The sequence below is a fragment of the Panthera pardus genome, unplaced genomic scaffold, assembly GCF_024362965.1.
Source record: "Panthera pardus isolate Hobbes unplaced genomic scaffold, ASM2436296v1 HiC_scaffold_13, whole genome shotgun sequence".
Taxonomy (NCBI): Eukaryota; Metazoa; Chordata; class Mammalia; order Carnivora; family Felidae; genus Panthera; species Panthera pardus.
In genome coordinates, this window is record NW_026526688.1 from 113998560 (window position 1) to 114023865 (window position 25306).

At 35.6% G+C, this 25306-nt stretch overlaps 1 protein-coding gene across 1 annotated transcript in view; it reads left to right on the plus strand.

The window, feature by feature from the left end:
• COL25A1 (collagen type XXV alpha 1 chain) overlaps nucleotides 1-25306 on the plus strand; it is a 472824-nt gene that overhangs the window by 391941 nt on the left and 55577 nt on the right. Inside the window, exons 16-19 of the mRNA XM_019417196.2 lie at nucleotides 6167-6199; nucleotides 6662-6697; nucleotides 11421-11465; nucleotides 25044-25106. Coding sequence (XP_019272741.1) covers nucleotides 6167-6199; nucleotides 6662-6697; nucleotides 11421-11465; nucleotides 25044-25106 — 177 coding nt within the window. The remainder of the gene's footprint in view (nucleotides 1-6166; nucleotides 6200-6661; nucleotides 6698-11420; nucleotides 11466-25043; nucleotides 25107-25306) is intronic.

Sequence of the window (25306 nt, forward strand, 5' to 3'; positions counted from 1 at the left end):
GAAAAGAACTTTTAGGAAACTGAAAATAAAAGGGTCAGATTTTAATTAAAATCAAGCAAAGTAATTGAATGATTAAAAAAAGATTATTCATTTAGGCTCACATTGGAGAATAAAAATATTTCACTTTGAAAATTATTACAGTGCAGATGGTTAATGGTTAGTCATAAAAACATACTCATAAAATAAAGAGAAATTTATCTTTCTCATTCTTATAAATATTAATATAAATATGGCATGGATGATGGTAGGAATGAATTAATGTCACCAAGTAGCAATTATGTTTGTGTTCAAGGAGCAGTCCAGAAATTAGAGTCGACCCTCAGTTTCTTATAGACCAAGGTTTCTCACCTTCAGCATTATTGACATATTGGGCTAGATAATTCTTTCTCGTGGGGGCCGTTAGATATTTAACAGCATTCCTGGTTTGCCACCAAACCTATCTCTAGACATTGCCAAATGTCCCCTGAGGGACAAAATCACTTCTAGCTGAGAAGCACTGCTATAGACCCCTTTTATATACCTGTCAAATTTAATTATCATGCTGCAATAAAATATGGCATGAATATGTTTAATACTTAATAAGACCAATGATATACCTTGATGACTCTCAAAGTCAGCGTTTCAACCCCCAGAAATATAAACCTGGATATTATATTTAACTTTTTTGTTTGTACTCAAAACCAGAGGTCATCAAGCCTTTCTTGTAAAGGGCCAGAAAATAAATATTTTAGGTTTTCTGGGCCTTGTGGTCTCTGTCACAACTATTCAACTCTGTCCTTACAGTGTGACAGCAAGCATAAACAATATGTACACAAATGAGTATGGCTGTGTGCCCATAAAACTTTATTTCTGGACACTGAAATTTTAATTTCATGTAATTTTCATGTGTCATGAAATAGTGTTCTTTTCATTTTTTTCTTAATCATGTAAAAATGTAAAAACCATTCTTAGCACATGGGCCACACAAAACTGGAACTGGCCCACAGGCCTTCGTTACGAGTGTCTGCTTAAAGAAAGGAAATCTTCTAAACAGAGAGCAGTTTTTTTGAGTGAAAAAAGTTTATGCCAAGTCTGAACAATACCTATGTGGATTTATGTAGAGAATTTTATGCTTTTAGAAGTTGCATTTAAAGCTTCATTTTTAGAATGTAGACCAATAATTATTTCTTTAATCACACATTTTTAACATTTAATTTTCCAGTAGTAAGGTAACCTTTTTCTTTGAAAATTCCAAGTTCATCTCAAAGGAATACTGTTTTATATTAATGCAAATCATTTACCATATTGACTCACACATAGTAAACTCTCAATAAATGTTAGCTTTCTTACCACATGGAAATTGAAATCAACTAGACTGGTTGTTTTCTTTTTTATCAAGAAGTTTTACTAGTCAACTGAAATTAAGTGCAAGAAATCCTTCAGTTGAAACGGAAATCATTTCTATAAACTTTCAATAGGTCTAAACAGGGGATTGTAAATAGGAATGTGTAACGTATAATATGTAATCTGACCTGTAGCATTCATCCCGAGAATGCCGTAATTGGAATATAATTTTTGATGTGTTTTTTTAAAACATTTCCTGCTTCTGTCATATAATTTGTTTCCAGTATGTTGGAAACAGTCTTCTCATGGCCTTTGGGTTCAGTATGTGAAACTCATTCATCATGTACCAAGTTCTAGATGTAAAATCAAAAAATGCCCTTTTTTTTTTTTTTTTTTTTGCCATTGATGTAGTAAATTACGTCATTGACTGATTCATTTTAATAGGATTTTTTTTTTTTTCCTTTTGATCCAACTCCGTGCCTTTGGATGGTAAAGCAATCTAAACCTTTCCAGACTGGTCATCTGGAAATGCTGTGGAACTGTAAAAACCACTAGGCTGGGTTTTGTCCGTGGCCAGCAACTGCCGTGCACTCTAGGCTTGAGAGTGTCATGGCAAAGAATGATTTCAGTCATGTGTGGAGTGACTATGCAAAGGTTATGTTCTGCTCTTTGGGGTGTTAATGCCACCCAACAAATGCAGAAATGGATTTGTTATCTCTTTTGGTCAACTTGAAAGTAGGTGTTTGTGCAGCACGCTGAATGGTTTGACCATGCCACTCTATTACTCACAATTCAGTCTGCAGATTCAGAAGCTCTACCTTCACTGTCTAGCTACAGCCTCTCTGTGCCTTCATTTTCACTGCTCCCTCAGTCTCCATTCCTGTAAACACACTGTCTTCTTAGTTTATGCCCACATAGCATCTTTGATTTGCATCCTCTGAGCCTTTCCAGAATCCACGCCCATATTTGGAGCTACCAATCAAATTGTCTTTTCTTAAAATCACGTGTGAAGGCCTGTCTCAGAGAGCCCCCACCCCCACTCACCTCCACATTGCACCATCCCGGGTCAATGCAGGGCCCTCTCTAACTTGGCACATATGGTTCTCTCACCTTACAACACTGTCTGTCCACTCCCTCCTCCATGTTCTATTCTTCAGTCCACTGAGACCTTAATTTATAAGTCATTTCCCTAAGGCAGCCTTTCAGTCTCCCCCAGATTGGTTAGGCTACCTACTCTGTGCTCCCATAGCACTCTTTAAAGTCCCTTTCATAACTGTTATTGGGATTTATTATAATTCCTTTTTTAATTGGACATCCGGCTCATTGGAGAAGGAAAAACAAATAAATAAACAAAAAACTATATGATGCCAAATTATTCCCAGCATCAATCCATGTTCCTGGCATATAGTTGTAAGATAATAAATATTTATTGAATAAACAACCTTTAAAATTTTTCTTTCCTTTCAACTGTTTTTTATTTTTGTGGAATGGTAGAACTCTTTCCTGTGACAAGCATTTGTTTATCATGTCTTCTGGTATATAAGGGGCACAGAATATCCTAAACATGAGAATCTCTTCCTACCCCAGATTAAAAAAAAAGAAAAAAACGGAAAGTATTTTTCATGCTTTCAACCAATAACATTTTTGTGTACATATATTAGTATGTGATTATCATGAGCACAGGTCAAGGGCAGGGATTGTAACTGCATTGCTTCCTGTTCTCACCCAGCTCCTCACATCCCTGCAAACAGCTGGCACATAATGGGTGCTCAACAAACATTTACAGAATGAATTAATGAATGACAGAAATGTCACCATATTCACTTCATTTATCCACATAGACTTTATTAACACATGCATAAAGTTATATACCAACTATTGTATTTGAAAATTAGCATGACCCAAACCGGAAGCTCTTTGTGTTTGAATGATTAATGGTAAAGCCCAATCTATTTATCTCAAGTGTCTTCTCAAAGAATTTTCCCATTTGTGACTTACCCTGTTAAAACTTGGGTTTCCAGACCAGCTGACTTATGAAGCTAAGAGTCTACTTAAGACGTAGTTGGGAGTGGAAGAGAGCCAAAGCATAAGAGACTCTTAAAAACTGAGAACAAACTGAGGGGGGTGGGAGGGTATTGAGGAGGGCACCTTTTGGGATGAGCACTGGGTGTTGTATGGAAACCAATTTGACAATAAACTTCATATATTTAAAAAAAAGACATAGTTGGGTTTTCCTACTGTAATCCTGCGTTTGCTCTCACTTTTGCAGAAATGAGGATTATGAACACTGACTGTTTTATTTCTACTCCCTGCAGCATTATCCTTTAAAATGTTTAACTTATGACTGGCTTTCAGCAGTTGTCTTGCCACTTAAAAGTTAGAAAAATTCCTCGAGATTTCACAGTCTAAGTTTGTAAAAAGAAAATTAAAATATCACTCATAGTCCCCCATCAAATGAAACTGCTCCAATTTCCACAAATAAATCAGCCTTTCAGGAAACTGTCCTTTTCTTTCCATCTACTTCCTATGAGAACTAAATCTAGTCTTTATTCTCATTTGTGGATTATCCAGCCACTTTCCACTAAGACACTAAAAATAAAAGGTTTTAAACTGCAGTTAATACAAGCAGCTTCCTTTTATTTACAAGTTTACTGGAACCTTTATGCCCTGTTGTCAAAATGAAATAAACCAATAATTCTTATTCTAATAAAAAGAACATGGCAATGGAGTATAAGAAGTCCAAAATTCACTTATCCTCTTGTTGCTTCAATGTCCTTATCTATTAAATGAAAATAGTAATATCTGCCCTATCTCATCAGAGTTTTATGAGGTATAAATGAGATGAGGGAAGGGACTTAGCAAAGTCAAAATTGCTTTTAGGAATACAAAGGTCTTATTGTGCAAACTATTACAAACCTGATTCATTGGTGTTGATGGCTTTCAGATTTGATTTAGTAGAAATAGAAATAAGTATTATTTTATTAGCCACATTTATTTCACTTCCCATTTGGAACTCAATCAAATGTTAATGATTAGAAAGAGAAATCAGTATAATATAGTATTTAAGGTCCTTTTCTTATGTTTTGTCATGTTTTAATTTTTCCTTGGGTTAAAACAATTACAGACATCACAGAGGATCACATATATATCAGTTTCCTCAGTAAGCTAATTTATTACTCCCTTCTTCTTCCTAAGCTTGTTTTCCTTCCTAAATTTTTTTCATTTTTTTAAGTTTATTTATTTTTTTGAGAGAGATAAAGAGCACAAACAGGGGAGGGGCAGAGAGAGAGGGAGAGAGAGAATCCCAAGCAGGCTCCACACTCAGCACAGAGCCCCGCACAGGGCTTAATCTCACAGACCATGAGTTGGACACTCAACCTACTGAGCCACCCAGGTGCCACCTTTTCATTTTGATCCTTGACTGCTGACTTATTTAAAACATTCTTTTTGAGATTTGTTCATTTATTCATCATATATGTATTGAGCATATACTATGGGCTAGGCACTGAATAAAAATTGACACTGAATCTCCCCCCATGTGGCTGATTGTCTAATGAAGGGACAGACAATAAGTACGTAATTATGGAGTGAGCTATGCAGGACATGAACAGAGCTCAGTGTGAACAGTAAGATGTGGATGTAAGGGGCATAAATCTTAAGTTGGTTGGTGAAGGGTTCTTTGAGGCAGAGCCACTTAAGCCAAGACCTCAAGAGAGAGAAGATCCCAGCCTGGAGAGGGGGAAGGGATTCAGAAAGGGGGACAAGTGCTCCAGGCACAGAGGCCTGAGGCCTCATCTCTGTCTCTGAAAGAGAGCGATGAGGAGCTTCCTAAATCCAGAACAAGGAACTAGACCCCTGGAGTTCCTTGAGCACTTGCACAGATGTGACAGCTGAGGAAATCCAAGTATGTGCCTTCCTCCTTATGGCTGTTCCTATCTTCTTGACAGTCTCAAATGGCTAAGTTTTCTCCCTGTTTTGCCTTGTAGCATGTTCACGGGACAAGGGGCTAGAAGGAGCTTAAAAATCTAGGCCCATTGCTGGCTTCATTTCAGAAATAAGCAACATTCTTAACTAACCTCCCTATTCTTTTCTACTAATCTCTCTGCTTATTTTATAGCATATTTGCTTTGAAAATGTAGTCACCCTCTGTGAATTCCCAAAGGAATACATTGCCTTTTAGAAAACCAGATTCTATCTCAAGATCTTCTCTCAGATCGTACATGTGTCCCTGCCACCCATGAGTCATCCATCATCCTGTAATTTTCTGGTGACTGCATCACGATGAAATAAATGTAAAGCTAGAGAAAATGTGCCGGTCATAACTGTGACTGTGCTTCATGAGGAAAACAAACTGACCTGCTACGTGGCTTTTTCCAGCTCGACATCATTAACCCTTTGACTTCATCTGTTGAACCCTGACTTTCTGAAGACCCAGAGGGTCAAGGAACTCCCAGTAACTGATAGCCCGTGACATTAATAAATTCCAGAAATAGAGAAAACCAAAGTTCCAGGTCTCCAAATTATAATTTATTACTTTAGAACACACTTTTAGCACTGTATCAAGGAAAGAGATACATATTTGTATATTTATATTTACTTTAAGGAATATAGTCGTTAAGTATTTTGCTTTCAAAATAAACCCATGTTTTTAGAAAGTGCATTGTTTACCTTGGAAATTGTTTACATCTTAATAGCTGATATGTTGATATCATTTTATGGAGCATAGTCAGGCCCGTTAGTCATGGGGCTCCCTTTGAGTGCCATGTCGAGATGGTTTTCTGTGTGTTTGTATGTTTCCTATTCTCATAACTTGTGGAATAATCTCCCACGGGTTTTGTTTTAGGGTGACCCTGGATCATCTGCGGCAGGAATTAAGGTAACTATAGCGTTGTGAGTGTTTATACCCCAGGAGTTACAGTGTTGAATTTTATAAGTCTCTGCTTTCTCTTCTTTTGTTCCAAGTTTGATGGTTATAACTGTTTTTATTCTTCTTCAATAATCAGCTTCCAAACACAACAGGGAGTATCTGCTAGAAATCTGGTAAAGGCTTAAATAAGAGGTCTTGCCTTCACTTGTCTCTGTGATTGGTTTTTATGGAAATGTGGATTCATATGTGAGCTTTAGTTATGTCCGCAGCAAAAAAAAGAAAAAAAAAGTTCCTGTCTCTAGTGAGATATAGAGTAATAGAATAAAGTGAATGAAACACATATGATCAAGGAGACTAGGCTGTCTCTGTGAAAGTGTCCAGAGGCCTGAGGTTTTGGAAAATTGTCTTAAGACTGTTTTGTTTTTTGTTTTTTGGTTTTTTTTTTTTTCATCTTTGGTTTTCTTTGGTCAGGGGGAACCTGGAGAATCTGGTCGTCCAGGGCAAAAGGTAACATCTTTATTCTAGTGTGTTCTTTGTCTCATATTTGCCATTTTATATCTACTATCCACTGTGTAAAATGAAAGCAATTATTGCAAAATGATACAATTTTCATGCTTTGCATGCAGAGTGTTATTGATTGTTCTGCATTTTAAAAGGACTGATGCTGACCATAGCCAAATATGAAACACTGTGTACATGTAAAAAGATGCTTTATTAACTAACGTCTGCATATACTCAGCTGTTTGAGGCTAACAAAGATCAGTTGGGTTGGAATGCCAACAACTTATCTTGCATGTTTAAAGATACTCTGCATGTTTCTATCATTCATGAGAAGAAATGAATATTTACTAAACTGTTTCAGTAGGGAATGATAGTTTCTTATATTCCTTTTCTTTTCATTTCAAATACTTCCTTACTGATAATTTTTTATGTGAATCATATCTACCTATGCAATGAATGTTATGTTATACAAACCAGATTTGTTAATAAACTAAATTTTCATTGGAGACACTAGCCAAGTACTTTAACCATTAATCTACAGATACATATGTGATTTTTTTTAATCATTTGTGCTTCACTTCAGTGATCAATTAGAGGATATGCAGTGATTATTTTTTGCATTCATATTCTCATTTGGGTCTGAGGCAGGAAACAACTGTTAGCAGTTTATTGTCTGAGCATCTGGATATCAGTGCCCAATGTGGTTAGATTTTAGATAACAGATGTATTGTAGCTAACAAGTAAATGTGAATTCCACATTAGGTTAAAGCTCTTGAGATCATGACTCTGCCTTTATCTAGCAATAGCTGATGTTGTAGAAAAAATGTGATTAGAGACATAGAATTTGCCTCATTGGTATAAAGGAAAACAGAGAATAAATCTCATTATAGGAGTTTGGAACCTTAAGACATGAAAAAAATAATGTCCCCACACTCTTGAAGTCATTGAGAAGAAGATCATTGCTTTGCTTTAAAGACTTAACAATGAAAGTAATTTTTGAGAAGGTCTTTCATGTTCTTTTAAAATTTTTAAAAATAGAGTTTTCTTTGAAACACAGGCTCTAAGAGCAATGATTCCTCAGGCCCAGTTTCAAGTAAAGTTCAGACTTTTTCAAAGGGCCCAGCAGAACTCTGCGAAATTTTCTATTTAATCCCTAAGATTTCCTACTGATTCTTTATGTAAGAAATTTGAAATTAGTGCTATCATCAGAGATCTGTGGTCTGCTTTGGTTTGAAAAAGCAAATAATCTTCTCAGATGATCTAATTTTAGACTCCTTAGTATTTAAAATTTCAAGGCTAAATTTAAATTACTCTCTAAATCTGATATACTAAAAGAAATGCCTACAAGACTATTATGTCTTTTTTAACAAAAACTGAAACAAATCTGCTATAATCTTGTATAGGTCCCACTGTTTTCAGAGTGGAAGATCTCAAATGATTTTCAATTTTTTAATAAAATATTGCCTTCTCATGATTATTTAGAAATACAGGTTTAGATTCATTCCTGGAAGTTTATAGGCTTACATATGGAAACATTGGATTTCCTTCGTATTTCATTAAAAATCTGCTTTAAATTATATCAAGAGAAGGGGTGGATTCATTAAAAGCTTACAACCTATTTGAATGAGTATGTGCCCTGAAATGCACAGCATCTTTTTCATCAATATTTAAGCCAGATTCTACCCTTTGACGCAATCTCACTTGCCCACAATATTTATGACTTCCTTTGTCTAATATCAGGATTTGGCAGTACTTACCCCAACATTGCTTTAAAAGTAGAGTATTCCCATGCTTGCTGCTTACTTACATTAGAAAATGACAAACAGAACTGAGTACAGAATCAATTCAAGAGATCTTCCATAGCATTTCCCTCATCAGTACAGAACTGTGCTGTGGATTCAGTACTTAACCTCCTGCATTAGGGACATTCCCAGAAATGTAGGGTTTCTGGACAGAAGGAAAAGCCCATTGATTCGCTTTCCACTGTCTGGTGTTGTCCAGTATGAAAATTTGTTATTTACATCCACATTCGTAATGTAGAAATGGTTTCATTATAGTTTGTTTTTTTTCTTTTCGAGATTCAACAGTAAAATGTGTGATTGATACATGAGTTAGAGTGTGTATTTCTGTTTGTAAAGTGAATGTGTAGATTTATAAAAATAGGTATTGTGTTTCATCACATAGTTCTTACTTTTCTACCTTCTCTGCATCTCTTTAAAATATATTTTCTAACTTTAAAGGGATAAAAATACTTGATTCCCCATTGGAAGGGACCCTCCCAGTTGAAGTATATCTAGAAATATATACTGCATATCTAGAAATATATACTCTAACAGAAACGTGGGGCAAAAGCAGAGTCGAATTTAACAGCAGACAAGGGTCTCTTTTAATGGAGGGTAAAGAGTCAAAAGGAAAGAAGGAAAAAGAACCCAAAATATAATGGGTAAATTTTAATCTACTTGGACAAGTATTCTTCAAATGGAAGAACAAACCAATTCTTAATTAGGACCCACATCTGACCTTGGGCTGTGCATGCCCAAGACCTCACCCCAGAGAAGCTCCTGAGCTAAGAAGCAGGCAAGAGTGAAGGTAACAAAACATTGTCTTAACTGGAAGACAGGCCTTCATGGAACTCATATAGGAAGAGAAGTCTTCCTGAAAATGTTGAGATGTTCCACAAAGGGTAACATTAAATATTTTATAATCTTTCATTGTGTCGACTGCTACATTAAATAAACATAAATTTGGAAAGGTCAAGTTTACAAAAATACAATACTATGAAATATGAATTCATGAAATATCTGTCCTTTACAAAGTTCATTTAATAATCTAATATAAATATATATATATACATACACATGTGATATAGGGAATAGCTAAATGCTCAGAGTCTCTGTAAGTATTCAATCTACGTTACAAAATATTCCATAATGTCTTATACACATTTCTCACTGTTAGAAAACATAGATATGTGTCTATGTATGCATGTGTATATAAAACTCTTTTTTTAAGTAAACATACAATCCTTTTAATATGGTGGAAGGGAAGTGTGTGGAGAGGACATTTCTCTTGTATAGAAACAGTGATAGGACCTATATATTTTCACAGATGGTTCAAATAGGATGTCCTGAGTTTGAGGGGACTTTTCTAAAACAATACAAAACTATAGATTTATCACCAATATGTTTACTTTTATTGGTTGTATATTCTACTGCAGTTTACTGTGCATTCAAAGGCCTTGTACTTTTTTTTAAGTAAAAGAGAATCTTCAGTAAAATATGGATGCAAGCCCTATTTATTAGAGCTTCTTAAATTTATTGATTGAAAGGCAAAAGGGAAAGGAAAAAGAAAATCCAATGTATAGTGTTTCTGTGTATAGTTTAATCTACTTGGACAAGTATTCTTTGAATGGAATATCAAATTCTTAATGACCATTCTTTCTTCTCTGGCTTAACCTCATCTTAGTCTTACTGTTCACAGTGCAAAATTTCAGTTATATAGTTTCAAACGGCGTAGTTTTTCTTTTGCATTCCTGAAGCTCCTGTGAACTAAACCATCAGGAAAGTCATTGTCCCCTCTATGTCTAACCATACAGCTTAATAAACAGTGTGTGGAGTCATTTTTTTTTTATAATACCAGAGCACATTATGGCTTTTCGTAACATGAAAATACTACTGTTAAAGATGAAATATCTGGTTATTCTTAATAGATTTTCCATGGAATGGGGATTGTCAAAGCATTTAGATTAAAAGCAGTACCTCTCTTTACCACTTTTACTTAGTTTGATGCCCTAATCTCTTTGGGTATTTTTGTCTATCCCACTGACTGACCATTATGAAACAGTGTGTGCCTTTTAGCCTCAAATATTGTTTCCACAAATAATAGTCATCTCAGTCCAATACAGGATGGACTTTCATTTTCCCCAGCATTTCCTTTATGCTTCTGTAACGGAATTCAGGAGATTTTCTAAGCAATGTAACCTCTTGTCACTGTACTTTGTACTTAAAATAATGTAGACAATTCTGTGCAAATGAGATTTAGTTTGACTCCAGTGCACTCACACAAAATGTATCACTTAATCTCAAACCTGAATTCAGGAACAGCTGCACACAGGGTACCATTAGCCCAAAATTGCTAAGCAGGGTTACCCAGACTCAACAATGGTCAGAGATACAGGCTGGAGTTAAGTATAATCTTAACCGTGCATTTATCTTCTCATCATTCAGGAATGGAAAAGAAATCTTACTATACTTTTAAGTGAGCAAGACTTAATGTATATTGTTTTGGTGTGACCATCTGTTCACACAGCCAACTCTTGATTATCTGAGGTAAGAGAGCCCTGGAATAGGATGCATTATTCAAATGCGTACATAATCCTCATTTCAGCAAAGAGCCTCAGCTTCCACAAGAAATCATTTACCAGGGAATAATAAAACGTAGGAATGCCTTTTCCTTCTACTTCTCTTGCTTGCCTTCTGGTAGAAATGCCAATGAGCAGTGAGATGGCAGGAAGAGAGAAAAATCCAGAAAAATCTACAAAATAGTCAACCAATCCCTGAATCAAGAGTTGACTGAACTGTAATCTCACCAAAGTCCTTGAAACTAGACAGCATTTATGTATGTATATATATGCAGCAAGTATTCAGCTAGGAACATTTACCATGTTTTTCTCCACATACTGTGACTGAGTGACTATTGTTCTATAATGCTATGTGATTTTCCTATGTAGGGTGAACCAGGGCTTCCTGGGCTTCCTGGACTTCCGGGGATAAAGGTAAATACTGCACTGACAGTCTCAGCTTCATAGAAATGTAATTAAGAAAGCCACAAAAATCAAAGGAAAATAGGAAAAAATGAAAACTAAAAATATAATGCCTCTCTTTAAACGCTCTCCAGCCATCTCACTTAAATTTTTTAAATTGAGAACTAAACACAGGTATTGCTAACATTTGCCATTGCTGGACATATGGCAAACATGTCTGGACAGTATATTCTACTGTTGAACCTACTACGCCCCTAGAAAAATGTAAGTGCCAATAGGAATTCTTTTAAGTCTAGAATGTCTACTTTCACATTTTAATTTTATTTTTAACATCCTATCAGATTTTGACTAGAATCAGAGTCTTAACATCCCCATCAATCGAACATGGAGGCAGCTGTTTTTGTAATTCACTCATTATAATAATCGCTTTAATATGTTTTCTGCTTCCACTTCCTGTCAATAACTCCCACTGCAAAGTACAAATCCGATTACTAAACTATTCTGACCCATATACTATTTCCATGAACTTTGTATGTATCTTTTGAAATAATTGCTTAAAGCTTGATTTGAAAGCATAGTTTTACATGTTTTAAAACTACTTAAAAAGGTCAAGAAACATACATTTTTTAAAATTATTTAAAATTTTTCACATGGCAACTGGCAAGGCTTAAACTTCTACTGCCTTAGCAGTAGTTACTCCTTTAAGATCTGCTTTTTAAAGCTTAAAAGTAAAATAATCATAATTATAATCATAATCATAATTACATAAATAAAGATTAAAAGTCTTAGGTATTTTTTAAATTCTAAAAGTGTTTGATAGAGTAACATGATGCAAGTAAGATTTTTCCTTACATTGTTTTCATTGATTTTGAATCAATCTTTAGCGTGCATTAGACCATTCTAAAATTAATAATCCTAGTTTCAGTGTGGGGGTCATGTATACTGTTTGATGAAGGTTGTGTTTGAAGTATGGTACATGAGATGATATGGCTTTAGAATAAACATGTTAAATTATTGAGTTCCCAGATATCATATGGTATCACATATATTTTATGAGTATATTTGGTATAAGTAACAGACTCAAAAACTGTGTTTTTCAGATTAGCATGCAGAAATTTCTGCTTTTGTTTGATGTTTCCAGATTAGTATCATAGACATTCAGATAATCCTTTTAATGTATTTTGTCTTTGGCTTCCTCAGTGGAAAAGCATACCCTATGACAACAGTTTACTAAAGGGTCAAAGTCATTTCCTTATCATTTGATATTTAGCAAAATAACTTCATTAAATATGTGATTTCCTGCTGTAGAGTTAATTTATGGCAGTTACTTAGTAATTCCTGTGCATTAAAAAAAATCTTTTTACAAATGATCAGAAGGTCATAGATTTTTAAACAAATTTAAGAAAACTATACTCAATATTAGTTTAAAAGAACCTGGTTGCGTTATAAGTAAGGGGAAAGGCGTTGGAAAGGAGGGTCATTGGGGAAGGTCTGGGGCAGGGTTTTCTGCAGCACTGGCTCCTAAGTTAGCAGGGCTGTGCTGTCAATGTCAGCTCATGTGGCAGGAACCTCAGCGCTGCACCAAAATCCAGCTGTCCCTTCTCCGGAGTATGAGGCACTGTCATAGAGAGAAAAGAGTATGTAAGGGTAAAGGTACTGGGGCTTTACCCCCTGAAATAATCAGAAAACTATTTCAGTTACCACTATTGTTATCATTACCTCTTACTCATTTTCTGTCTTCCACCATGTAAAACATCCCATGGCATTTCCTTAGTTGTATGTGAACTAGTCCAGATGTTTTGAATTTTTTCAGATTGGGAAGAGTGTTGGTGATTTGCCACCTCCAGTAAATGCTTTTATTCCTAGGGTCCTAGGACATTGCCAGATGTATGCCATTGAGATTGTATAGCTGATATTTTCCTTTGTTTTTAAAGCCTTTATTAGTTACCAATTGATAAAATCTTTTTATCCTCCACTAGAGATACTTTTCTCTTTAATTATCAAGTACTGCTGGGGAACTACCCACTGTTTGATTTAAATCACAGATTCTGGCTTTGGTTTAATAGCTTTGACTTCTTGCTCTAGTTCAGGATGTGGGCAGTATTCTTTCTTTATAATGTAGGTAGTAGGTGCTCAGTATAAAGAAGTCATGTTCTGGGGCGCCTGGGTGGCTCAGTCGGTTGAGCGTCCGACTTCGGCTCAGGTCATGATCTCATGGTTCATGGGTTCAATCCCCACATTGGGCTCTGTGCTCAAAGCATAGAGCCTGGAGCCTGCTTCAAATTCTGTGTTTCCCTCTCTCTCTGCTCCTCCCCTGCTCATGCTCTGTCTCTCTCTCTCTCTCCTTCAAAAAATAAATAAAACATTAAAAAATAAAGTCATGTTCTGAAGGAGACAATTTAAGAACACATAGTCATTAGTAGTCATTGGATATTTATAAATGTAGAGTTACAAATTTATAACTTTATGATATGGCTTCATTAACTTGAGATGTTCTTTATTCCTTTACTGTACCTTGCTTCTGCTAGGTTGCTAACCACAGGATAGTTAATTATGATTTCATAGTTTGAATGAGTAACAATATTTAAAAGATGAAACCACATGTATGGATTTAGAATGTGTGGTAGCAAGAACTTGTGTGTTAGTTTATGCTTTGGAAATACTTCTTCCTGTTGCTATCCATCCCCTTCTTATCTGCTGGTACTACAGAAAGCATGCAAATGCCATCCGTTATTTCCAAGACATTGAGGAAACCAGCCATGAAATACCAGGGAAGCTTTGATTCGCCACCTGTTGCTCTCGGGGAATGGTGGGGAACTTAATGAGCACCCAAATGCCTTCCACACAGCTCTCAGGAAATGAGCAAAGTGCCTAAATACAGACAGCAGACTCATCTATCTATCACTTCAGAGTCCCACTCAGAGACAAGTGCTAATACCTTGGGCATACATAATAAAAGTCACCAAGAACAGGCATATCTTAATTTCAAACTACTCTTAGGCTTCCTGCACAAGTATTGGAAAGTTGTCTCACCATGTGGAAGACATTTGGAATTCCTATTTCATGCATTCATGGTTCATATAGTGTCAAGATGTTCAACTGGGAAAATTAAATTATGCACAATGTACCATGCAGACATTGATCTTCTGGAATAAGATTTGAGCTCAGAAAATGATTTTTATAAACAAGGCTTCTAATATGTTTTTCATGGGTAAAACTTATTATAACTAGCTTTTCTGATAGCACATAAAAGGATAAGATTTAAAGTTACCATTTTTAAAATATTTTTCTCTCTACACTTATTTTGAAAAATGTAAATACATTACTTACCCCTTTTATGATTGTATTGCCCTAGTAGTGAAGCAGTATAGACCAGTGATCAAGAGCCCCGGCTTTAGAACCAGACCACCCGTGTATGTGTCCTGGTTCCACCTCCACCAGTTAATGAAGCTGTATCATGACATTGGGCAAGTTACAATAATCTTCCTGTCCTCGGGTTTCCTAATAAAATCATTGTTGTGCATACCTCAGAGAGTTGTTGTATAGATTAAATTAGTTAATATATGTGCAACTCTAAAGTGTTGCCAAGCATATAGTAAATCCTATATAAATTTTAGCTATTACTCTTTTTTTCTCTCAGAGCTCAGAATATTGGAAGCATTGGTTAGGCACCTATTCCATATAGTCTTTCTTAACATAAGTGATTTTAACTTGGAGAACGTAAAGCCATTTACATTCTATAGGTTAATAGACATAAATTCTGGAAACTCCTTTGCAGTGACGGATGAATATCACCTTTAAGAGCAGTAAGGTAACCTACTTTCTCTTGAAACATCACACTATTTCCCTTTTCCTATAACTCAAATATATTCCAGGGATAAAGGATGAGGGAACACAACATTCTGGGCATAAGACACGGTACTATCAAAATTCTCCTTCCTACACTATTCAGAAGAAAAACTGGACATGTAATGGAGGAAATTCTCTAGGCCCCAGGCATAGTGTTGCCCAGACTAAGACATTTCTTACAAATATGGATTTTTCAATGTCTGCTTTTCAGCTTTCCACAGACACCACCAGTTTACCTCATCATATTCAGAAAGTAAATTGGGAAAACTTTACATAATAAAATTAATAGAGTAGGGAAATACAGTATAGTTAAAATTATATCAAATGAAAAAAGTCATTTAGATGGAAAAAAAATTTACACTATTTTCTCTCAAGCTTGATATTTTTGTTCTGGCTTCCACATTAGTAAAGATTTGACACTCAGATTAAGAATTTGAAGATTGGGAGAGTTATGAGACAGTAACTAATTCTTTATACCTCGTTATATGGAATCATCCTTGACACTAAATCATATAAAGACTAAATATTACAGGTGGCAGGAACATTTACTTTGGCATTCTTAGGATTAATTACAATGTTCAATAATCTATAGAAATTTACCATCTAAATCTACTAGAGATGAGGTTCCTTCTTCAGAAAGATCAAATTACATTTTAAAATAGCAGAGGAAGGTTTGAAATGCATTCCTAAAAGAAAAAAGAAAAGGAAGAAATAGTGGTTAAATAGGATATTTAAGAAAAGGAAGAAATAGTGGTTAAAAGGAGAAGATTCTATTATTGTTACTTGTAATTATTTCCTGCTTGTACAAACTGTGTCTGAGCAGTTGAGTAATTTTAGAATCCAATTAGGAAACTCATACAACCAGAAATCAGAGATTTTTAGCAGCCATAACGAAATCTCCAATAAACATCCTGAATGTGCTTTCATGATGTAATCCTGTTAACAACAAAAAAAAGCTGAAAGTTACGTTTTCTGAGTTTTAAATAAACCTGCTATTGTAGTTCATTTTCATCATATCACCAAGATGTTTTAATTTATACTCAAATTTTATCCTTAAGGGAAATAGTGTTTTTGAGACAGACTCTACTTTCTCATTCTTTTTTTTCCCTCAATAATTTTACAAATCAATCATTACAAAAACTAGCTGCCTAGAGGTTCTTATTACAACAAATGTTCTTGCTATAATCCTCAGAAGCAGGTATCATGCTGACTTGAATTCTAATTAGCCTTTAAGCAAGACAAATCTTGTATGGCTAATGCATTCAGTGTCAAGACACATTAATCAAAATTATTGGTGATGCTTTAGCACCCAGGCAAATCAGCACATATTTTCCAAGCCCTGTTGTACCATTTTTTGGGCAATGAAAATTGTATCTGCTTGGGGGTAATAAATATCATGGAAAACATGACTTGGTTTAAGCTGGTATGTTAGAGGATTTTGAGACAGGTTAAAAAAATAATATCTTTTACTGCTTTAATTGATAATGACTTATAAAAATAAAACAAATGGTAATAAATGGAAAACCAGAGATTTTTCTGTGAGTAAAAGCTAATCAGTTTGGACTTTCTGGCCACCATTCCATTTAACAGATGGTAAATTCTGGAAGTTTATAGGGAAACACCTGGGGAGCTATTTCAGTGTGAATGAAGCTGTCTCTTCCTTTCTTACCTTGACCAATAATCCCATCTATGTATTTGTTGACTCTTGTCACCCATATGAAGGACAGCTTTTATGTAACTTTGACAAAAGATTGTTAAGTGAACTGTCCCAATAGCCATTTAGAAGATAAAGGAAGGTCATCTCAAATACTTACTTGCTCTGTATTAAGTGTGGGCTTGAAGAAAAATCAAATCAATCCAGATTTTGTAATGGAATTCTAAAACCTAATGAGACTTTTGATGGTTATTGTAAGATTTCAGAAAGGTCATCTTCTTAGGGAATTTTCTAGCTTTCCTTTGCCTTTTTGTAATATAGAAGGCCAGTTTTTGTTGTCCTCTTTGTTGGTGAATACAGTAATTGTTTGCATTGTTTTAGAGTATTTTGTTTTATTTTAGGGTGTTTTGTTTTTTGTGGCTTTTTTTTTTTTGCCAGAATACACAGAATCTAAGCTATCTTAGTCGACTAAATTTTTTAAAAGTAACAGCAAATGAGCTGAGCAAAAGTGGCTTCAATCAAAAATCTTATCTTTGTTGTATTTTTTTAATCTTATAGAGTGAATAGATCCCACCTACCTATAGCTAAATCTTCTTGCTTGTGTACATATTGCCAATTTATGAAAGAAAGCTGGGTGGAGAAGAAGAAAGAGAGCTCTAATGCTGACCTCATCAGCAAGGGAACTTTTTGTCTGGTGCAAAAACAGGGCAATTTTTCAAATATAGTACTTATTAGCTACTGTGACTTATTTTCATTGACCTTAATACTACAGGATCAAAGTTGTGGCTGCTGAAATGGTTAGCTACAGTTGGAAAGATCAATGTGAAACCGTTAGGCCCTCTGAAATTGGTCATGTGAAGATACACCTTTGATCTCAGCAACAGCTATTCTCTATAGACTTGGTTCTGCATCTTTATGTGCCCTGGCTGCTTAAAACTTTCATTCAAATCAGCATCTTGTGTCAGATTTTCAGATGGGTCTTCTTACTGCTAGGCCTACCCTGTGCTTTACCCTGAATGAATGGCATTTCTTCTGCCCAACCCAAATCCCAGCGTAGTTGCCAAAACCACAGCTACTCTATTCAGTTTTTTTCTACCAGCTTAACACAGGGAAATGCGTTACAGTCATATTGAGACTTGATTTTTAAGCTCATTGGTTGTGAGCTAATTAATTTAAGAATAAACAAAGGACAAAATTCATGAAACAACTCAAGAGGAGATCATATGCAACATCTAAGACAAGACCAGAAGATTAACAAATTTTTCTTCATTGTGGAATTTGATGCTACATTAGTGCCACATTACAGTAGCACTAACGAAGCTGAGATTTCTGTTTCTGTGACAACCATTTAATCACCAGCTAGCATGTGGCTTGGGTAGCAGAATATGGTGCCAGCTATTAATTGTGTTTCAGCAGTTAAAATGTTGGATTGTGTTAGGGTTCTGATAAATAGTGCTGTATTTTTTTTTATTATTATTATTTTTTTTCAACTTTTTAAATTTATTTTTGGGACAGAGAGAGACAGAGCATGAATGGGGGAGGGGCAGAGAGAGAGGGAGACACAGAATCGGAAACAGGCTCCAGGCTCCGAGCCATCAGCCCAGAGCCTGACGCGGGGCTCGAACTCACGGACCGCGAGATCGTGACCTGGCTGAAGTCGGACGCTTAACCGACTGGGCCACCCAGGCGCCCCTATTTTTTTTTTTTTTTTTTTTTATCTCCAGGCTTTGGTTAAATCAGAGCTCTGTTATTTATTTTAAGTGTTTTAGTTTCCTGTGTCTGTCTGAGGCATAGATCTAGTTGGATGTTTCCAGGACCAGTGAAAATGCAACCTGAAAAATAACAGATGAAACCTGGATTTAACAGTTACAGTCATAGTAGAGGAACAGAAAATTTTAGGATGCTTGTTGTTCCCCATTCTTCTTCTCCTCTCTTGTCTTCCTCCATCTTTTCCCCTGTTCTCTCCCTACTTTCTTCCATGATTCCTTTTCCTCCTTCTCTTTCTTCTTTTTACTTGTCTCTTTCCTATATTTGGGCGCTAACTTTACAAGCAGTGACATTTTAAGATCTGCCAGTTGGTTGCCTTCATTCTTTTGATTCCCTTCCACACAGGATCAGCAACGCCAGAAGGAGTGGAAGCCCAATTGAGTTTGTAATCTTGTTCTCAACAGGAACAAAAGCAAAAACCTAAAATGCTATCTCACTTGAGATGGTGAGTGAATAGGTAGAGAGGTGGAGGAGAATTTAAATATATATATGAAACTTGAGAGAAGAACAGATTAAAGAGGCTCTGAAGTAATCTTCTTAACTCATATTTATGCTACTCATTGGTGCTATTCATTGGTGTTCATGACAAACCAATGTTTATTTTTTTAGTATTTATTTATTTATTTGTTTATTTATTTATTTAGAGAGTGAGAGAGAGTGTTGAGTGGAGGGGAAGGGGTTCCAGAGAGAAGGAGAGAGAGAATCCTAAGCAGGCTCCATCCTGTCAGTGTAGAGCGCAATGCAGGGCTCAATCCCGGGACCCTGAGATCATGACCTGATCTGAAATCAAAGAGTTGGTCGCTCAATGGACTGAGCCACCCAGATGCCCCCAAACCAATGTTTAAAGCTCTGCCTTTCCCCCATTTTTCTTAGACATTTTGCAGTAACACATCATAAACTGAAAAGATTAGCATTTTTTTACAAATTATCATATTTTATTGTTTTCACTTCAATGGAGGAGCTTTTTTACTTGCTGCATACCTGTGCAAATATGTTTCCTTGATTATGATGGTCAGCATCTGCCCTTTTCAAAAGATCCTCCACCTTATGTTTTCATGTTATTCCTAAAATGCCTCATAGGAATTATAATTTGGATCTTCTAATTCAAGTAATTGCCCAATAAAAAATTTTTTAAAGTCTAAATTTAATTGCCTCTTCATTAAAAGTAATGTACGAACGTAATTGAACTATAATTCTAATTTCCTCTATTGTATCTCTCCTCCACCTTGTGTACTCAGACAAATATGTGTGAATAATTTCCAATTTAGTAGGCTTATTTCCCAGTGATTAAATAAGATCAGATGTGTAAAAAAAAAAAAAAACAGCTCTGAGAACTATTATATGGTCCAATAAAAAGAGCTATTTCTCCTGTTCAGTGCCCTGAAAACTTACATAGCTTCATTTCTGTATAGTTTGATTTTCTCCAAAGATTTTTTTTCCCAGAAATGTCCTGTGTTTGGATATTTCAGCTGCTTTTCCTTACCTTCCCCTAACCCAGTGTCCTTCCTCTATCCTGGTTAACTACAATTGTGACTATTAGAATAACCAATTGCCTTTTTTTTTTTTTTTTTGTCACAGAACCATAGGTTGTCATGGCCTTTCTCCTAGATATTTTAGGAGATTATAACCTTTAATCAGTCCTTGTCAAAGAGGCAAGATTTTTTTAAAAGGATTACATTTACTTACAGAAATTCAGTAGTTATGGCCATTTTCTCCTTTTCCTTCCTTACAAGAAGAAAACTCATTCTTAGTAAACCTGTCACTTCTCTACCGTATACATGTTTGCTTTTGCAGTCCTGAAGTCTCTGGCAGATGGATATTGTCTCATGAAATGATATATTCACATGAAAATTTAGGGTTACTTGTTGAAAGAAGTTGAAGAGGTATTGAGTATAGCCCCATACACGTTATAAAGAAACAAGAGATCACCTTGTATATCACCAATAAGTTACAGATGTTGTAATACTACTACTAACAATAATAATAATGATGATAACTAGCATTTTTGAGACTGTAAGATAAGGGCAACAATAATAACTAACATTTACTGTTCACTTACTTTATTCTAGAGACAGTACTAAATGCTTTGCTTGCATTATCTATTAAATCTTGATTAAGTCACCCCTTAACAACACCGGAGTCTTCCATCATTGGGCACCTCAGGATTCCAATATGAAAAGCCAGCATTTAACTCAATTCTGTACCTGTGTACCAACAGTTCTCAAAAATTTTGATCTCAGAACTCCTTTATACACTTAAAAACTAGGATTGAAAGAATTTTCATCTATGTAGGTTACATGTATTAGAAATTAAAACTGAGAAATTTAAAAAACCCACTATGTGTTAATCAAATAACATTTTTAATGAAATATAACTGAATTTTCCAAAACAAAACAAAAAATTAGCAAGAAGAGTGCATTGTTATACTTTTTTTATTTTTATTTTTTGGCAAATCTCTTTAATGTCTGGCTTAACAGAAGGTAGCTGGATTGTCATATCTGCTTACGCATTCAATCTGTTGCAGTTTGTTTTAGTTGAAGTATATGAAGAAAAACAGCCTCACTAATTGGACAAGGAAAGATTATTTTTAATAGCCTTTTCATAAAATTGTGGATATTCTTCTTTGATACTACCCAACTGTATCAGTGAAATTTTCCTACTCTGTACACTAATAAAAGTTAAGTGAAAAGGCACTTTGAGAACCTCTGATATAAGCTTAGGAAGTTAAGAAACAACCCAAGCAGCTCAAGACCATGAGTAGACATATTTATGCATCATTTACTTCAACAATTGTCCTTCAAGCCTGAGACAGAAAAGAGACCAATCAATGAGTATTTCCTCCTCATACTGCCAAGATATAGAGAGAATGGAAATAATGTCTCCAAAGTGGCTGGGAGCTCTGGAATTAAATAAATATAAAATTGTGATTTTAAAGTTAAATATGCTATTTTCCCCTTAAATAAATTGAAATAAGAAATGAATACATCAGTGTGATAGATGCTTTCTTAGAGTGAAATAAGGTAAACTAATCATACTCAAAGTCCGAAAATTAGCCAATATTAGTAGTGCTAAAATTATTGAACTGTCAAATGCATTGCTAATTTTATATCTTGAAATAAAAAATTTCCCCCTGAGCATTCTATTTAAAGGAACTTTCTATGCTTTCCTCAGGAGAACTTAACATATATTGTTTGTTTGTTTGTTTGTTTTTAAGGAAGAAAAATCACTTTGACTGACCACTGAGATCACAAAGCCTTATTTATTTATTTGTGAATGTTGAAACTGCATGCTTCATCTTTTTATAAACTAAACACTAACCTGAATCAGAAATAAGTGTTTTCAACATTCACTCTTTTTTTCTTCTATTAGTATGCTTTCTTGGTGCTTGTATTTTCTTTGCTAAATAGTGAGGTCAGTTTATTTCTGCTTGAAGATATGTAAGAGTCTTTTCTACCTATGAATTTTCAACCTATTAACTTGCATTATATTTTCATGACAGTAAGTCATTACTAATGATACACATTGACTTTACCACAACTTTTTTCCTGAGGGTGGAGAGAGAATATTTCTGTATTTGTCTATAAAATTTTATTGGGAGAAATATGTTACTTGTAAATAAATGTATTCCATGTGATTTTTTTCATTTAAAATAACAAGTTAAACTCTTTTTAAAGAAGTAGAATGGTCATTGTTGGTTTCTCTGAATATAGTGGGTTTTCATTTTAGACCATTAAGAGATATCCAAAATTATTTGTTTAGATTCTCCTTTCCATTATGTGTAAGAGTGTGGGAATAGGTAGAACAGAGTTGCAGAAAATTTACAAACAATAAACTTAAAGCATTACTTCCCCTCCACCTTTTTTTTTCTTAAACCAGAACCATGAGCATCAGAGCTAGAGATAAATATATTTGAGTTATGTATCAACGTGATACATTTTATGGTAGTGATATCCTTTTGTTCCCCACCTGGTACCCAAGGTTTTATATAGCATACTTTTAAAACTCACTTGTTTCAAAAATATTTGATGACGTTTTACCATTTCTTATAAAATATCCTGTCTGTATCTTCCTGCTCAACTCTAAGTATCAAAAAAACAAATGTTGAAATATTGCTACATTAGAAAAAATCAAATATATTAAATAGCATTAGCAACTGCTCCAGAAATAATGGGGGAAAAAACAGTAAGTATGGAACAGAGCCATTACATTTTTTGCTTTAAAACTTCTTTATAGATTTCAGGAAGTTACACTCTTACATTTGAGCTCACATTGTTAAAAAGAAAATAAAACTTTATGGATATTGAAGAAAATGTGAACACTGGTCTCAAGTGTTTTCTGACACCAAACATGTGGTGTCTTTTCCAACACCAGTTCTCCAACTCTCTGATCCTCTGACACCAACCAGGGGTCCTACAATTCCATCCTATTGTGACACCAACTACTTAGGGTTAGCATCAGACTCCACAGGTTTTTTTTTTAATTTTTTTTTAACGTTTATTTATTTTTGAGACAGAGAGAGACAGAGTATGAATGGGGGAGGGTCAGAGAGAGGGAGACACAGAATCCGAAACAGGCTCCAGGCTCCGAGCTGTCAGCACAGAGCCCGACACGGGGCTCGAACTCACGGACCGTGAGATCATGACCTGAGCCGAAATCGGCTGCTCAACCGACTGAGCCACCCAGGCGCCCTAAAGACTCCACAGGTTTTAAGGGCTTAGTCCCTCAAGGCTCCCACAAGCTGCCATCACTTGAAACCCCAATCACAAATACGAGGTCCCCTGGTTACCTGCCCTTCTGACTTGGCTACAGATTCGAGGATTTAACAACCAACCCACTTTTATCCCCACTCAAGTTTGATAGTTTGCCACCACAACTCACAGAACTCAGAAAAATGCCCAACTATTACAGTCTATTATAAAAGATTAAAATGAGGAGATACATAGGGTGAAGTCAGAAGAGTCTCAAGCACAGGAGCCTCTGTCCCCGTGGAGTCGAGATGTACCATCCTGCCAGCACACTGATGTGTTCACCAACTTGGAGGCTCTTCAATCCCCGCTGTTTAAAGATTTTTATAGAGTTTCCATTACATGGACACGATTGATTAAATCATTGGCAATTGGTGATTGAATTCAATCTCCAGTCCCTCTGCCATCTCTGGAGATAGTGAGAGGAGGAGAAGAACTGAAAGTTCCAACCTTATCATAGCCCCCATCAGCCCCCCTGAAGCTGTCTAGGAACCCACAAGTCACCTCATTAGCATAAACTCAGGTATGTTTGAAAGGGGTTTGTTATGAATAACAAAAGATACTCTTTTTATGCTTTATCACTCAGGAAATTCCAAGGGTTTTAGGAGTTCTGTGCAAGGAACCAGGAATAAGACCAAATATATTTTTTATTGTATCACAACTGGTTTCCTCCAGGTAGTGGGGAAGACGTTATGGAGGTATAGCAAGGAGAGATATTTTCCTTTCATGCTGAACATGCCTGAATCTCTTTCCTAGCCACACCTATCAGTCATCTATTGCTGCCTACCATTTTACCTTCAAACTGAAAACAAACAATTACCTCACAGTTTTGGAAGAATAGGAATTTGAGCACAACTCAGATGGATGTCTCTGGCTCAGTGTCTCCCATGAGGTTGCAGTCAAGCTGTAATCCAGGGCTGTGGCTCCATCTGAAGACTCTACTGGGGTGGAACATCTGCTCCCAAGCTCACACATGTGGTTGTTGGCAGAAGTTGGCCCTCACCATGTGGACCTCTCCATAAGGCTGCTCACAGCATGACAGCTTGATTTCCCCAAAGCAAGTGATCCAAGTGAGAGAGAATAAGAAAGGGCCCCCAAGACGGAAGCCATGGTCTTTTTATAATTTAGTCTCAGAAGTGATATCCCATTACTTCTGCCAATACATTCTATTCATTAGATATGAGTCAGTAAAGCAGAGGATTACACAAGGGCATGAATACGTAGGAGGTGGGATCATTGAGGCTTATCTTAGAGGCCACGTACCACATCCACCCTAACATAGTGGATCTTAATATGGTAAATGATAAGAAATGCCAAACAGATGAGAAAGAAAGTTTTAAAGACATCTCTCTGGTTTCTTTGTCACTTTTACTTTCTAAAGGTTCCCCAAAGCTTTGCTCAGAGTATTTTCACTGATCAAAACCAATTCTGATTAATTTTATAGTAAATAGGTGGATCTCAGCAGGAAAGCCGTGTACAATCAAAGGAGTAAAATCCCGGTAAAAGTAAATCAGTTTAACTTTACCTATTCACTGCCAAATGAATAACAATTTCATGTGCCTATCTTTTTTAAAGGGAGAACCAGGTTTCATTGGTCCTCAAGGAGAACCAGGCTTACCAGGGTTACCAGGAACAAAGGTAAGTGGAGTTTTTTCCTTCTTTTATTTCTGAAATATTATGTCATATATTTTTAGTCCATTATGTTGAAAGAAGTGTGAGGTGACTTTATTGTCTAGGTGACCAGATATTTTTTCCTAAGAGAGAACTAAAACAACCTATCATTTATTACAAACACTTTTAATGGGAATGCCATATTAAATAGAGTAATAGGAAGTTCA